Consider the following 15,842-nt stretch of genomic DNA (forward strand, 5'->3'; position numbering starts at 1 on the left):
GGGGTAGTCAAACTGCGGCCCTCCAGATGTCCATGGACTACAATTTCCAGGAGCCCCTGCCAGCGTTCACTGGCAGGGGCTCCTGGGAATTGTAGTCCATGGACATCTGGAGGGCCACAGTTTGACTACCCCTGTGTTAAACATTTATCGAGTCATATGACCATATATGGCCACGTTGTCCTGCCCCCCCTCCCAAAGTGGCCAATGAGGGCCTGGAGGGGGTGGCAAGGGGAGGGGCCCTAAATGGGCGTGTCCACAGCTCTCCTTCCCAACCACATTCTGCACGATCACACCATTTCTGCGATTTCTCAAAGCCCGAAGAATGTTTCAGGGGTTTCTGAACAATATATAAAGGCTGCCTGAAGTGATTAAGCTTTCTTGCTCTCCTAACCTTCAAATAATTTTCCCTTCTCCCCAGCAGCTGGCTATATATAGCCTGCACTAAACCAGCCCCACCACCTACACAGACTCCACCCTCGTCAACGCAACCCTAGAAACTTTGAAACCACTGACTGTGATAGAATTAAAGGTAAAGGTATCCCCTGTGCAAGCACCGAGTCATGTCTGACCCTTGGGGTGACGCCCTCTAGCGTTTTCATGGTAGACTCAATACGGGGTGGTTTGCCAGTGCCTTCCCCAGTCATTACCGTTTACCCCCCAGCAAACTGAGTACTAATTTTACCGACCTCGGAAGGATGGAAGGCTGAGTCAACCTTGAGCCGGCTGCTGGGATCGAACTGCCAGCCTCATAGTCAGAGCTTTCAGACTGCATGTCTGCTGCCACTCTGTGCCACAAGAGGCTCTGTGATAGAATTAGATATGCTCATTTCTCACGTCACCCAACAGAGACCAGGGCATACCCCGCCAAGGTCTGTGTCCCCTCCCTCCTTCTCTCGAAGACACCTCTGCTTGACCAGCTCTTAGCCCGGGTGAGACAGGCCAGTAGATCTAGAACAAGCCCTAGAAGAGGGGTGGGGAGGTGGTTTTCTGTCTAAATCAGGGATTCCCAACCAGGTTCTGGGAAACCTGGCCTTTCCCAGAGGTTCAGATGGCCAAAGACTTCCCTCAACGCCACTGGAGCCTGGTTTCCCGTGACTCTACAGGCCTAGTCTCTTTCTCCACAACAGAAACGGTAAATGATCGATCGTCTGGCTCCCACATCTTACTCCCACGACCCCTTTCTGAAAGGGCATGAGACCACTTCCCAAGTTCACTGGTCAGGGGTTCCGCCATGGCCAAGAGGTGGGAAAAGACAGGTCTAAATTATACTTTGGTGCTTCTTTATATTCTGTTCCGAGAATCCACGTGCATTTGTCAGAAAAATAGAATACAGATGAATGAAAAGGTTGAAGAATTCCCCTTCCCCAGCCTTGATATTTGAGCAGACACATGGCTGATCCTTAACATCCTGGGAGAGCTCTCATCTTTCTGCAGGGCCTGCAAAACGGAGCTCTTCCACCAGGTCTATGGTTGAGGCCAGTGCTAGTAGAAGACCAGATGGGGCTCTCCCCCTGGAAGATATGCTCCCTCGCCGGTCCATTGGTGTGGTTGGTTGCCACACCCCTCTCCTAGCCACCCTGTTAGTAGAGTTACTAGTGTTAAGAGTGTTGCTATTTCTGCCGTATGGTTTTGTATTTTTCTGTAATTTTATAGGGTCTTAATTGGGGATTGTATTATTGTTTTGAGCTTTGTATGCAACCCACCATGAGCCGGCCTGTCCGGAAGTGGCAGGCAATAAATCCAACAATAACAACAATAATATGTACTTGTATGGCTACTCACCTAACCATGTGGAGAGGGAGTTGTACTATTCTGGCCTCCTTAGAACAGGGGTCCCCAGCATGGCCCCCATGGTGGCTGCTGAGATCTTTCCTAGAGCCTAGAATCATAAACCGTACCGTTCTACAAATATAGTTTAATTATTGCAGGCCCTGGAGCATTTCTGAGAAGTTACTGGAAACCTGCCACCACAGTATAGGTTTTATTCACTCTCAGCCCTCTTTCCCAGCGGCTTTTTAAAATTATTCCTTTTGTCTCCTGCACTTGAGCTTCCTGTGTACACAGGTCGGCCTCCTGCAGCGGCCATTTTGATGTTGTCCCCACCTCCCGTGGCAGCCATTTTAGAATTGTGCCCACCACACTGTCAGAATTCAACACTGCCTTTATTGGCATCCAAGAGAGGAACAATATGCAGAAAGTCCTCCTGCTTCCGTCAAACTTTCACAGGTTGAAAGAGGTTGAGGACTGCTGCCTTGGAGAAAGGGACAGCACAAGGCCTAACTGACTTTCCATGCATTCAGGAGTAAAGAGAGTTTGGCGTAGTGGTTAAAAGTGGCGGCTTCTAATCTGAAGACCTGGGTTTGAAAAGTAAAGAGAGCCAGTTTGAGAAACGGTGGGCTCTAATTTGTAGAGTCCGGTTTGATCCCCCCACTCCTCCACATGCAACCGGTTGGATGACCTTGGACTAGTTACAGTCCTGTTAGAGCTGTTCTCACTGAGCTCCCCCAACTATCTCACAGGGCTTCTGTTGTGGAGAGAGGAAGGGAAGGTGATGGTAGGCTGCTGTAAGACTCCTTCTGGGAGAGAAAAGCAGGGTATAAAACCCAGTTCTTTTTCTGCTTCAGGGAGGGCTTCAAAGAACTGAATGGGCCATTTCTTTTGAGCCAATGGGATTTTTTGTTTTGCCAACTCCGAGGGTCTGTGTGGATTTAAGTCTGCCTTTTAAAAATCAAGGAGACAAAGAGCTTCAAGAGGTAGCTGGGAACCTCTACATGGGAGAAGCAATGATTATGAGGAGACACGATCCCTGTCTTGATACCTAAAAGGATGCCCTACAGAGGATGGGGAGGATATTGGCAGCATTCACAGAACTTGGGCAAATGGAGGTAAAGTGCAGATGAGATAAATCTTTGTCTAAATCTGGGGAAGAATCTGATGGTGACTTTTGTCCCACACTGGAACAGTCTCTTATGAGGTGGTGGATTCTTCCTTGGAGACCTATTCTGACTGTAGTTTCTGCATTGGGAGGCGGTTGAAGTAGATGACCCTGGTAGTCCCTTCCAATTTGTGTTTACCCACCAACACCTAGCAGCTGCCTCAAATCCATGTGTTAAGGAGCTCCTGAAACACCCTCCATTCCTTTGAGCATACTTTCTCCCGGATGATTTCCTCCAGAACAGGCAGAAAGATTGCAGAAGAACAGTCAGATAGTTAGGACTCTTTCTCTCTCTCCTCTATCTATGCAGTTTGTTTCTCCTCACAATAAAACTCTTTTTATTGCAGCCAGGTGCTTTACCTGTTTGTGTATTTAAACTGTCAATATTGCAACCCCTAGTCTCACCAGGGCTACAGTGCCCAGGTAGATGTAGAAGAGCTGGTTCTTATATGCCACTTTTTTCTACCCGGAGTTTCAAAGCCTTCCCTTTCCTCTCCCCACAACAGACACCTTGTGAGGGAGGGGAGGCTGAGAAAGCCCTGAGATTACTGAAGAAGAAGAGTTGGCTTTTATATGCCGCTTTTCTCTACCAAAAGGAGTCTCAAAGCGGCTTACAGTCGCCTTCCCTTTCCTCTCCCCACAACAGACACCCTGTGAGGGAGGGGAGGCTGAGAGAGCCCTGATATTACTGAAGAAGAAGAGTTGGCTTTTATATGCCGCTTTTCTCTACTAAAAGGAGTCTCCAAGCAGCTTACATTTGCCTTCCCTTTCCTCTCCCCACAACAGACACCCTGTGAGGGAGGTGAGGCTGAGAGAGCCCTGAGATTACTGAAGAAGAAGAGTTGGCTTTTATATGCCGCTTTTCTCTACCAGAAGGAGTCTCAAAGCAGCTTACATTTGCCTTCCCTTTCCTCTCCCCACAACAGACACCCTGTTAGGGAGGTGAGGCTGAGAAAGCCCTGACATTACTGCTCAGTGAGAACAGCTCTACCAGGGCTGTGATGAGCCCAAAGTCACCCAGCTGGCTGCATGTATGTGTGTGTGTGTGTAATCAAACCTGGCTCACCGGATTAGAAGTCCACACTCCTAACCACTACACCAAGCTGTACTTAAAGCAGCCTCTCTCAACCTTTTTGTCTGAAAAATTCTCCAGGCTTTGAGAAACCCCAGAAGTAGCACAATTGTGCAGAATATGATCGGGAAGCATAGCTGTGTACAACCCCACCTAGGGACCCTCCACTTGTCATCCGCTCCAGGCCCCTCATTTGCCATTTGGGGGGGTGGGAGAGTCGACATAGCTGTCCTATCACTGGATAAATGTTTAACACATTTAAAAAACATGCACAAAATTAATTCACTCCCACCCATTCAGAAAAGCCCTTTCATGAAACCCTGGTTGAGAAAGCCTATGCTAAATGTATTCAGCATCCATGCGTATATCAAATCACACTTGATCATTTCAGGCCTCTGATTTGCCTGCCGAATCTAAACCCAGGAGACACGCAGGGACGCGGCTTCTGCCCGGCCATTTTGCTGCACTGCAGATGTGAACGGCACGTTCTCTCACCTTGGAAATAAGCAGGCCCCCCTGCTCATTTCTGTAACTCATCATAAAAGTTCCTCTCCATTAATCACAACGAATGCATTAAACACCAGAGAGAGCTCTTCAAGGATGTTGTTCTTTATTTGCATTAATTACAAGTCTGGCTGTAGTTACATTTTCGCATTTAAAACAAAAAACCCAAAGCAGCTCGGGGATGTTCTGGTGCCAGCTGGGGAGGGAAGAGAGGCACGCGACAGCTCCGATTTCTTTTTAAAAAGCCACGTCTTTTTGCACATTCGTCGGATCAAAAAAGGTGGCGTTTAAAAACACGGTAGAAAAATTAAAAATCCGGCCCGGGGCCTGTTAAAAGGCAACCAGAAGACATGTTCTTTTCCTCTAGCTGCCGGTGTGGGAGAGCCAGTCTCGTCACAACAAAGGCTGAAGGCATTTCATTACTTTAAAAAGTTTAATCAGGATTGCACCCTAATTTCTGCAAGGGATCTTGATGCAAACGGCAAAGATGACTGCTGCCTTGGGCGAGGAGATAAGGGGGGAGATGCAGGATCCTGGGACAGCCCAGGATCGGGGCTTGTCCAGGTGTGGTTCCACCCTGACGTCCCCAGTCCTGTGAGAGTTTACTTAAAAGACGTTCAGGGCAAAATGTTCCAACCCATCTTGTCAGTTTGCGCCACCAAACGGAATAGTAGCAAATAATTCTGAAGGGAGGGCATCAAGCAAGCAGCTCCCTGTGTCCCCATGCTGGATGCAGTAGGGCTATTCTGGAAAATCAAGGGTTATTCTTGGGGAACCAGGTGGCCTTTGCAGAAGGATAACCCTGTGGTTGTCCTGGGAAGCCTCCTATGCAGAGATGCTTGTAGGAGCTATGGGATACCTGTGAGATACCTGTGTGGGATACCTGTGTGGGCTTTGAGCACACTACAGTCATTCTGAGAAACTCCCTCTGCACAGATGCCTGTAGCTGCTACGGTACAGCCATGATGAGTGTGTTCTGAGCACACTACAGTCATTCTGGGAAGCCTCCTCCATTCCTGTAGCTGCTGGGATCAGTGCAGGCTTTGAACACCCACCCAGTTTGGAATGTGCAGTCAGAACAGCAAAACCTCCGCTTCTGATCCCCACAACGAGCACAAGCATGGAAGCAATCCGAAGTTAAAACTACAGCAGTCAGAAAAAGGCAAGTGTTTAGACTCAAGGCGCTTTAGAGCATCTGTAGTGAAAACCGCATTTAAAAGCAACAAATGTTTCCGGACAAGGCCAGCGTCCGGGCAATGTGCCGCCGTGGCTGGCAGCAAGATTACCGCAAGATTAACTCTCCTCCTTGGCTGTAGCGTGCACCGACTACAAGCCAGATATCATGTTTGTTAAGAGAGCAGGATGCAAGATAAAAAGAAGTGCGGATTTGTAAACACTTCAACAAAAGGGAGGGAGGAGCATGAAAATCGGGTGTGTTTTAAGGCAGTGTTACCAAATTCCAGTTGCCACCTCAAGGCCTTGACAGGCGCGCAGGAAAAAAAAAACAGAAGAATTCCAAAATCCTTGAGGGGCTACAATCAGCTTGCTAGACCAGCTACTATGTGGGCTTATGTTATAAGGCTGGGCAACAGCCAAACTGGAGGTGAACTCCACTATTCCTATACCTTGGCTCCAGATTTACACCTGTAAGGGGCTCAAGCATATGGACAGAGTTACTTATTGCCATGTTAGAGGAATGTAGGTATACCCACTACTTCCTAGATCACAGATCGCCTCGAAGATTTAGTAAATAAAAAGTGTTGATTGTTATAAGTCGCGCGGTGAGCCCTTTTTGAAAAAAAACGTCATCAATATTTAAAAGAGTGCTGCACAGATTTCCATCTGTATGGGAGTGAAAGAGAAGATCACTCAATAAAACTGCAGCACTGCAGATTTTTCTTTAAAAATGAGAATTTCTCGTTTCCCGTGAGTTGAGATCTTGCCGTAATGATTGGCTCGTTTGTGCGTTGTCCGATGGATGTTGCTAGAAAGAAAAAGAGGAGGGGGGAAATGATGTCATCAGCCCCTGGCCAAGTTGAATGATGCCCGAAACAAAAAAGCAGCCCAACATGCACACAAAATTCACCCAATGCACGCACAATGTAAGATTTAACGCCAGCTGAAAACCAAGAAGAAAATATATGTATTTCTCCAGGTTTATGGCCAGGAGAAAACTGGTTTGCACAGTAAGGTAAAGGTATCCCCTGTGCAAGCACCGAGTCATGTCTGACCCTTGGGGGGACGCCCTCCAGCGTTTTCATGGCAGACTCAATATGGGGTGGGTTGCCAGTGCCTTCCCCAGTCATTACCGTTTACCCCCCAGCAAGCTGGGTACTCATTTTACCGATCTCGGAAGAATGGGAGGCTGAGTCAACCTTGAACCTGCTGCTGGGATTGAACTCCCAGCCTGATGGTCAGAGCTTCAGACAGCATTTCTGCTGCCTTTACCACTCTGCGCCACAAGAGGCTCGGTTTGCGCAGTCCCGTCATATAAAACCAACATCTGTATCTAATACTGGGAGGAAAATGCTACCATTATTACTACTCCTGCTCAAACATTAAGAGGGACCATTGAAAGAAATGACACCATCCAAAAAACAGAAACCCTCTTCAATGATCAAGTTAACTGGGAGATGAATATTTTTAAAGCTACTTACTTTAATGCCACTTACGGCTGTTTTACCATCTGTTACCCACCCTGAGCCTCATGGGAAGAGTGGGATATAATAATAATAATTATTATTATTATTAAATAATTATTATTAATAATAAATTATTAATAATAAATTATTAATATCAATAAATTATTGATATATTAATAAATTAATAAATTTATTATTATTATTATTATTATTGTTATTATTATTATTATTATTATTATTAAGATTTTTATTTCCCGCCACTCCAGGAACTGGCTTGTGGCGGGTTACAAATAGTCCATGGATAAAACCCCCCAATAAAACCCCATTAAAATATCAAATCAAAAGCAGGACATAAAAATTCCACATATTTTATTTATTATTTAAATTTATTGCCCGCCTCTCCTCGAGAGCTCGAGGCGGGTTAGAAAGTCTGAATAAAACCCCAATAAAACCCCGTAGACATAAGAAAACAAACACCATTAAATACAATACAAAACCCATTAAGATAAGATGCTGCGGCAAAAAACTCATACCAGTTCTAACAATCCCAATAAAACGTTCTGGTGGGGAAGGGTGAGCCGAGAACGCTGATGGAAATTGCTACGGCCACTCCCATGGGGTGGGGCCATGATCTTCCTTCCGCCCAGCCTCAACCGTAGACCTGGTGAAAGAACTCTGTTTTGCAGGCCCTGCAGAACGCCAAAAGATCCCGCAGGGCCCTTAGCTCCTTCGGGAGCTCATTCCACCAGGTCGGGGCCAGGACCGAAAAGGCCCTGGCCCTGGTCTTGGCCAGGCGCGCTTCCCATGTGTAAGAAACATGGTGGTATGACTCAGCTACCCATCCCCCCCCCATAGCAACATCCAACGGGGAAAATGGCAAGAGGGATCCATAGGCCCTATGCCCCCCGCAGGGCCTTATGCTCTGTGGGTGAGAATCTGTTGGTCGTTCCCGGCCCTAGGGAGGCACCCCTAGTCTCGGCCAGGGCCAGGGCCTTCTCAGTCCTGGCATCTACCTGGTGGAATGAGCTCCTGGAAGAGCTGCGGGCCCTGTGGGATTTACCAGCTTTCCGCAGGGCCTGCAAGACGGAGCTCTTCCACCAGGCTTTTGGTTGAGGCTGGGATTAGTGAATGAGAGCCATCATCCCTCCCCTCCCCTCGGGACTAGAATGTTACATCTCCCCCCCCACACACTCTTCCTGTCACTCTGATAGTGGGGGGTGGGAATAAGATTATTTTTTCCGTCATGTTGGGATTTTTAAAGTCTTTTAATGGGTATTTTAGTGGGGTGAAGACTATTGTTACCCGCCATGAGCCTTATAGGGAGTGCTGGGAAATAAATATAATAATAAATATAATAATAATAACAATATTAATAACAACAACAACAAAAACCCAACGCCATAGATTAGCGATCCCCAACCTGTGGGCCGTGGACTACATGTGGTCCGTTGACTAATTGGAGGTGGGCCGCGAAGGACGCCTTCTCCCCCCCCCCGGCCCTTTACTTCATCCCCCCCCCGGCCCTTTACAACACACTTCGGGTCTCCTTGTCTCCCATCATTTGTTGCAGAGAAACAAGCTCAGGGTTCCCATTGATTTGTCATTGTCATGAGTTAAAATTTCCATGAAAATAAAATGTTCCTTATGTTCATTGTTGTGGCGTGTCTGTATCTTATTTTGAAGGGATGTTTAAACATTACCATAGCGATCAGAGAGCATTAGGGCAGTGGTTGAGAGTAGAGGAGTAAACTACCCCCTTCCCCCCCACCGGGCCTCAGTAAAATTGTCAAGCGTTGAGTGGTCCCCAGTGATAAAAAGGTTGGGGACCACTGCCAAAGATGACCCTGGCGTACTGGGTTCGCCACCATCATAAAGATGACGATGATGGTGTGTGAAAGCACCCAGCGTGTGGGACCGGATGGGCCATTGCCCAGATCCAACATGGCTCCTCTGATGTTCTCAACCAGCCTGGTCACAGCAGGCGTGAGAAAACTGCTACCCTGTAAGGGTACACGGAGGTGCCGTTTTCCATAAGGCCAATTTAAGCAGGAGAGTTCATGGAGCCTCGAAATACTCACCGTGGGGATTGTCGATTTGTTTCAGAACAGGCCGTTCACCTCTCCAGTCACCGGGTCCAGGTCGATGTCGTAGAAGCAAGGCCTGGTCGGGAGTCCGGGCATTGTGCTCATCTGAAAGGAAAGGCCAATGGGATTGAGATGGGAGGCGCAAATTAATCGAGCAGGGACCACAGAGGCACCAAGTGCATTGCTGGAGCAGACTTGGTTCCACTTGGACCTAGACCAGGGGGACCCACTAATCTGGAGAACTGGGTTTTGATGCCCCGCTCCTCCTCCACATGCAGCCAGCTTCACATGCTGCCTTGGGCTAGTCACAGTACTCTTACAGCTGTTCTTACAGAGTACTTCCCTCAGTCCCATCTAGGCTGGGGAGAGGAAGGGAAGCAGACTGTAAGCTGCTTTGAGACTCCTTTGGCCGGTGAAACGCAGGGTATTAAAAAAAAAACAGCTCCTTTTCTCTTTCCTCTCTGCTAGAACACCACCAGAAGAGTTGTTCACCCTGGCATCCCACAAGGAGAGAGCAGCAGGACGCCATGGCTACAGGCATGTACCTAAAAGCGAACGAAGGGCCAGGGGTATCTTCCAAGCAAGTTCCCGCAGGAAGGGGATCGACTAGCCAAAGTTTACGATCTGCTCAGATCAATCCAGTGCATTTCAATGATCTTTTTGCTTATTATTCCTGGTCACTCCACTGCCCCAGCCAGCCAACTATTTCAAGCGAGGCAAAACTGCAAAATGAACAATACTATATGTGCGATAATATCACAGAATTTCCCCCCATCCCAGTTCTTTTTTTAAGCAACACTTTTCACCTAATCGGCTATATTGTTCCTGCGAAAGTAGAGAAAAGCCAGGTACAAAAAAACAGCTCTTCGTCTACCTTAAAAACTAAGGGGGAAGATCATTGCCTCATTTTCCTTATGGGTTCAGGTTAGGATGAGATTGAAATGAAGGACTGTAGTGAATCCAGGGTCAAATGGACATTCTCGGGCAAAGGTGTGGGCCAAAGGTGCCTAATGCATCACCTTGACCTGGATGCCCAGGTTAAAATGAGACTGGGAAGCTTAGTGTTGCTAGAAGAGGGTGGATGATTCCAATTCTACAACGAAGGAAGGAAACAATCTGTCCAGCGGCTTAATGAAAGATCAAAAGTTTAAGAGTCTCTGTTATCTCTTTGATTTGCACTTGGACTCTGCCAGAAAGGTCTCTAGATAGTTTTCCGTTTTCAGTACTTTGGTCACTGGCAAAAGGAGTCTTGTTAATCAGGGGTAGTCAACCTGTGGTCCTCCAGATGTCCATGGACTACAATTCCCATGAGCCCCTGCCAGCAAACGCGTTTGATGACAGGGGCTCATGGGAATTGTAGTCCATGGACATCTGGAGGACCACAGGTTGACTACCCCTGTTCTTAAATCACTTGAAAATATAATCAAGACCAAGAGCTTACAGCCTTGGCTCTCCACACCAGAAGAGCGTTTGCCTAATTATATTTTCAAGTGATTAACAAGACTCACTGACCAAAGCACTGAAAAAATGAAAACAGAATCTAGAGACCTTTCTGGCAGAGTCCAAGTGCAAATAAAAGAGATAACAGAGACTCTTAAACTTTTGATCTTTCATTAATCAACAGGACAGATTATTTCCTTCCTTTGCTGTAGTACTGGGAAGCTAAGCAGGGCCAACCCTGGTTCGAATTTGGCTTGGAGACCAACATGTATTGCTATGCAATGGCAAACCACCCCTGTTCGCCCTCTTGCTTTGAAAGCCCTATGAGGTTTCAAACTGGCTTTGATTCCCTGTTCCTCCACCTGCTGCTAGATGGCTGATCTTGAGCCAGTCACTGTCCTGACAGCGTTGTTCTCTCAGAGCCGTCCTGTCAGAGCTCTCTCAGCCTCACCTACCTCACAGGGTGCTTGCTGTGGGGAGAGGAAAGGGGAGACAACTATAAGCCGCTTTGAAAAGTGAAAAGTGGGGTACAGAAACCAACTCTTCTTCTTCCTCTTCATTTGGTCAGAATGTGGATGAGACCCTCAGAAAACCTACAGGAGTTGCCTTGAGGCATTCATTTGTACATTATATTATATTTATGTGAGGCATGCCCATCTATTCCCTATTTTAGATCCGGCAAATGACCTCACTGAAGCGATGTAAGCAAGAGCATTGAGATGTGTTCAAGACCGGTCCAGCATTTCAATGATCTTTTTGCTTACTATTCCCGGCCGCTCAACTGCACCCGCCAGCCGACTATTACAAGCGAAGCACAACTGCAAAATGAATGATACTATTTGTGCGATAACGTCACAAAATTTCCCCCTCCTCCCAGTTCTTTTTTTAAGCAATACTTTCCGCCTAATCGGCTGTATTATTCCTGCAGGTGCCTCCTGCTCTAAATGGGGACGGCTCGGAGCAGCAGTTTCGATGGCCAAGGCCTCACTGATTATGCACAAGCGCAAAACGGCATTTCAGAATCCAACTCGCCCCCCTCTCCAGCAAATCTATTACAGCCTGAAAACAGCTCCTGTCTGCCCCAGAACACTATGGGAACAAATTCTAAACTGAGCTTGAATTATTTCTGCATTGAAAATCTGGCTGCATCTTTAGCTCTGCTGACTGCAAGCATAAAATTAGTCAGTATGGGTTCTTCCGATGACTGAGAATACATGGAGACCCTGTACGTTTCTTTGGGTGCACGAGAACATCAGAAGACCCTGCTGGGTCAGACCAGGGGTCCATCCAGTCCTGCCTCCTGTCTCACACAGGGGCCAGCCAGTCCCTCTGGAGGGCCAGCAACAGGGCAGAGAGGCCGAGGCCTTCCTAAGGACATCAGGAGAGCCCTGCTGGATCAGACCAGGAGTCCCTCCAGTCCAGCCTCCTGTCTCACACAGGGGCCAGCCAGTTCCTCTGGAGGGCCAGCAACAGGGCAGAGAGGCCGAGGCCTTCCTAAGGACATCAGGAGAGCCCTGCTGGGTCAGACCAGGGGTCCCTCCAGTCCAGCCTCCTGTCTCACACAGGGGCCAGCCAGTTCCTCTGGAGGGCCAGCAACAGGGCAGAGAGGCCGAGACCTTCCTAAGGACATCAGGAGAGCCCTGCTGGGTCAGACCAGGGGTCCATCCAGTCCTGCCTCCTGTCTCACACAGGGGCCAGCCAGTTCCTCTGGAGGGCCAGCAACAGGGCAGAGAGGCCGAGGCCTTCCTAAGAGCATCAGGAGAGCCCTGCTGGATCAGACCAGGGGTCCATCCAGTCCAGCCTCCTGTCTCACACAGGGGCCAGCCAGTTCCTCTGGAGGGCCAGCAACAGGGCAGAGAGGCCGAGGCCTTCCTAAGAGCATCAGGAGAGCCCTGCTGGATCAGACCAGGGGTCCCTCCAGTCCAGCCTCCTGTCTCACACAGGGGCCAGCCAGTTCCTCTGGAGGGCCAGCAACAGGGCAGAGAGGCCGAGGCCTTCCTAAGAACATCAGAAAAGCCCTGCTGGGTCAGACCAGGGGTCCATCCAGTCCAGCCTCCTGTCTCACACAGGGGCCAGCCAGTTCCTCTGGAGGGCCAGCAACAGGGCAGAGAGGCCGAGGCCTTCCTAAGAGCATCAGGAGAGCCCTGCTGGATCAGACCAGGGGTCCCTCCAGTCCAGCCTCCTGTCTCACACAGGGGCCAGCCAGTTCCTCTGGAGGGCCAGCAACAGGGCAGAGAGGCCGAGGCCTTCCTAAGGACATCAGGAGAGCCCTGCTGGGTCAGACCAGGGGTCCATCCAGTCCAGCCTCCTGTCTCACACAGGGGCCAGCCAGTTCCTCTGGAGGGCCAGCAACAGGGCAGAGAGGCCGAGGCCTTCCTAAGGACATCAGGAGAGCCCTGCTGGGTCAGACCAGGGGTCCATCCAGTCCAGCCTCCTGTCTCACACAGGGGCCAGCCAGTTCCTCTGGAGGGCCAGCAACAGGGCAGAGAGGCCGAGGCCTTCCTAAGGACACCAGAAGAGCCCTGCTGGATCAGACCAGGGGTCCATCCAGTCCAGCCTCCTGTCTCACACAGGGGCCAGCCAGTTCCTCTGGAGGGCCAGCAACAGGGCAGAGAGGCCGAGGCCTTCCTAAGGACATCAGGAGAGCCCTGCTGGGTCAGACCAGGGGTCCATCCAGTCCAGCCTCCTGTCTCACACAGGGGCCAGCCAGTTCCTCTGGAGGGCCAGCAACAGGGCAGAGAGGCCGAGGCCTTCCTAAGGACATCAGGAGAGCCCTGCTGGGTCAGACCAGGGGTCCATCCAGTCCAGCCTCCTGTCTCACACAGGGGCCAGCCAGTTCCTCTGGAGGGCCAGCAACAGGGCAGAGAGGCCGAGGCCTTCCTAAGGACATCAGGAGAGCCCTGCTGGGTCAGACCAGGGGTCCATCCAGTCCAGCCTCCTGTTTCACACAGGGGCCAGCCAGTTCCCCTGGAGGGCCAACAACAGGGCAGAGAGGTCGAGGCCTTCCTAAGAACATCAGAAAAGCCCTGGATACAGCCTGCGAAAGTAGGCTGTTCGGGAACATCAGCTTCAGATCGATTGGCCCCCATTGGAGTCAACCACTTAGTTTAATGAAAGCATAGAACAACACTGCCAGAAGTTGCCTGTGGAACGTCCTGAGATTGGACTGATTAGTCACTGATTTAACTATTTGCTAGAAACCGTGAGACGGTATCCGCAAGGAAGAAAGTGTGCCAAGAACTTCTAATCTTGGCTTTCTTAGACAGCAATGCAATAGCATCCTGGCAGTAGAATCATAGAGTTGGAAGGGACCTCCTGGGTCACCTAGTCCAACCCCCTGCACTATGCAGGACACTCCCAACCCTATCGCTCATCCACTGTCACCTGCCACCCCCTTGAACCTTCACAGAATCAGCCTCTCTGTCAGATGGCTATCCAGCCTCTGATTAAAAATCTCCAGAGATGGAGAACCCACCGCCTCCCGAGGAAGCCCGTTCCACTGAGAAACCGCTCTGACTGTCAGGAACTTCTTCTGGATGTTGAGACGGAATTTAGAATCACAGAGTTGGAAGGGACCTCCTGGGTCATCTAGTCCAACCCCCTGTACCATGCAGGACACTCCCAACCCTCTCACTCATCTACTGTCACCTGCCACCCCCTTGAACTTTAACAGAATTAGACTGTCAGCTGGCTATCCAGCCTCTGTTTAAAAATTTCTAAAGATAGGAATTTGGGCAAGGAAAATTTCTTTGTGAATTTCACCTGACAAGGAGGTCAGGAGCAAACCAGATGGCTACAAAAAACCTGATTGGAGTGAATGAAGCTCTGAGAAATGGGGTCTCGCCCACGCACAGACGTTCCTCGGCCCCTCGACACCACTTGTCACAGGGCCTGTGTGGGAGAGGTGACCGAGGAGGGCTTAATCGCATCTTTTGCTGTCGGCAGTCAGAAGAGGCACCTGACACATGGTGTCCCGACATCTTCTCTGCCGCTGTTTTCAAAACATGTGTTTGTTTCTTCCATGTGGTGCTTTTTTTGAAATCTGCATTCCCTCTTAGGTGCACACCTATGAGAACAGGGGGGGACCTAATTTACGCAAGCATTTAAGATTTCGAATAAAGAAAAAAAGAAAAAGAAAGAGCCGGGTCATTTGTTTTGTCTCCGTCCCAGTAGTCTCTTGAAATTGTCTCCTGTCCCCGAGCGCCACCTAATCTTCTAGATCAGGGGTAGTCAAACTGCGGCCCTCCAGATGTCCATGGACTACAATTCCCAGGAGCCCCCTGCCAGCATTCGCTGGCGAATGCTGGCAAGGGCTCCTGGGAATTGTAGTCCGTGGACATCTGGAGGGCCGCAGTTTGACTACCCCTGTTCTAGATTATGCTGCGAAGCTATGCCGTTATGTCCTGAAAACCTCTTTCCCTCTCCAACCCCCTCTGAAATACCAAACATCCCGCCTGAGGAAGATTTCTGGGTAATGGGGGGAGGGAACTTGCTCACTTGATGAGAATTTGGAAGAAAAGAAAAGAAAGACACCACTTTTGCTGTTTTAGAAACAAACAAACAAAACCCCCAAGAAACCCCGTGAATTGGAAATCTCAGCTGCCGGCAGGGTTGCTGCAGCAGTATAGCAAAACTGGTTACTCACTTTACCACAGCTGTGTGATCCCGTGTAGAGGAGACCACCGCAGCTGAAAACATGAAACTGCATTCTTCCGAATTGGGTCCATCAAGGTCAATCTTGACTATTCAGGAAGTGACTCTCCAGGGTCTCTGGTGGAGGACTTTCACATCACCAACTACCTGGTCCTTTTAAGCGGAGATGCTGGGGATTGAACCTGTGACTTTTTGCACGCCAAGCAGAAGCCCTACCACTGAGCCACAGCCCCTTTCTTAGCTGTCTTATACTGAGCCAGGCCATGAAGAGCTAACTTAGACTTGCAGGCCTCTCCAGGGTCTCAGGCGGAGGTCTTTCCCATCACCGCCTGCCTGGTCCTTTCAACTGGGGATGCCGGGGATTGAACCTTCTGCATGCCAAGCAGGTGCTCTGTCACTGAGCCACAGTCCCTCCCTAGTAAATACGAACACATACGAAGCTGCTTATACTCAGATCACTGGTCTAACAAGGTCAGTCTTTCCCATCCCCTCCTGCCTGGTCCTTTCAACTG

At 49.4% G+C, this 15,842-nt stretch overlaps 1 protein-coding gene across 1 annotated transcript in view; it reads right to left on the reverse strand.

Annotated features, from left to right (window-relative positions):
• Nucleotides 1-4,600: 4,600 nt before the first annotated feature.
• The window catches only part of MTHFD1 (methylenetetrahydrofolate dehydrogenase, cyclohydrolase and formyltetrahydrofolate synthetase 1), an 89,779-nt gene continuing 78,537 nt past the window's right edge, over nucleotides 4,601-15,842 (reverse strand). Inside the window, exons 27-28 of the mRNA XM_077323889.1 lie at nucleotides 9,232-9,342; nucleotides 4,601-6,495 (exon numbers count right to left, since the gene is read on the reverse strand). Coding sequence (XP_077180004.1) covers nucleotides 9,253-9,342 — 90 coding nt within the window. The 3' untranslated portion in view covers nucleotides 4,601-6,495; nucleotides 9,232-9,252. The remainder of the gene's footprint in view (nucleotides 6,496-9,231; nucleotides 9,343-15,842) is intronic.

This window comes from Paroedura picta, chromosome 2 (genome assembly GCF_049243985.1).
Source record: "Paroedura picta isolate Pp20150507F chromosome 2, Ppicta_v3.0, whole genome shotgun sequence".
Classification (NCBI taxonomy): Eukaryota; Metazoa; Chordata; class Lepidosauria; order Squamata; family Gekkonidae; genus Paroedura; species Paroedura picta.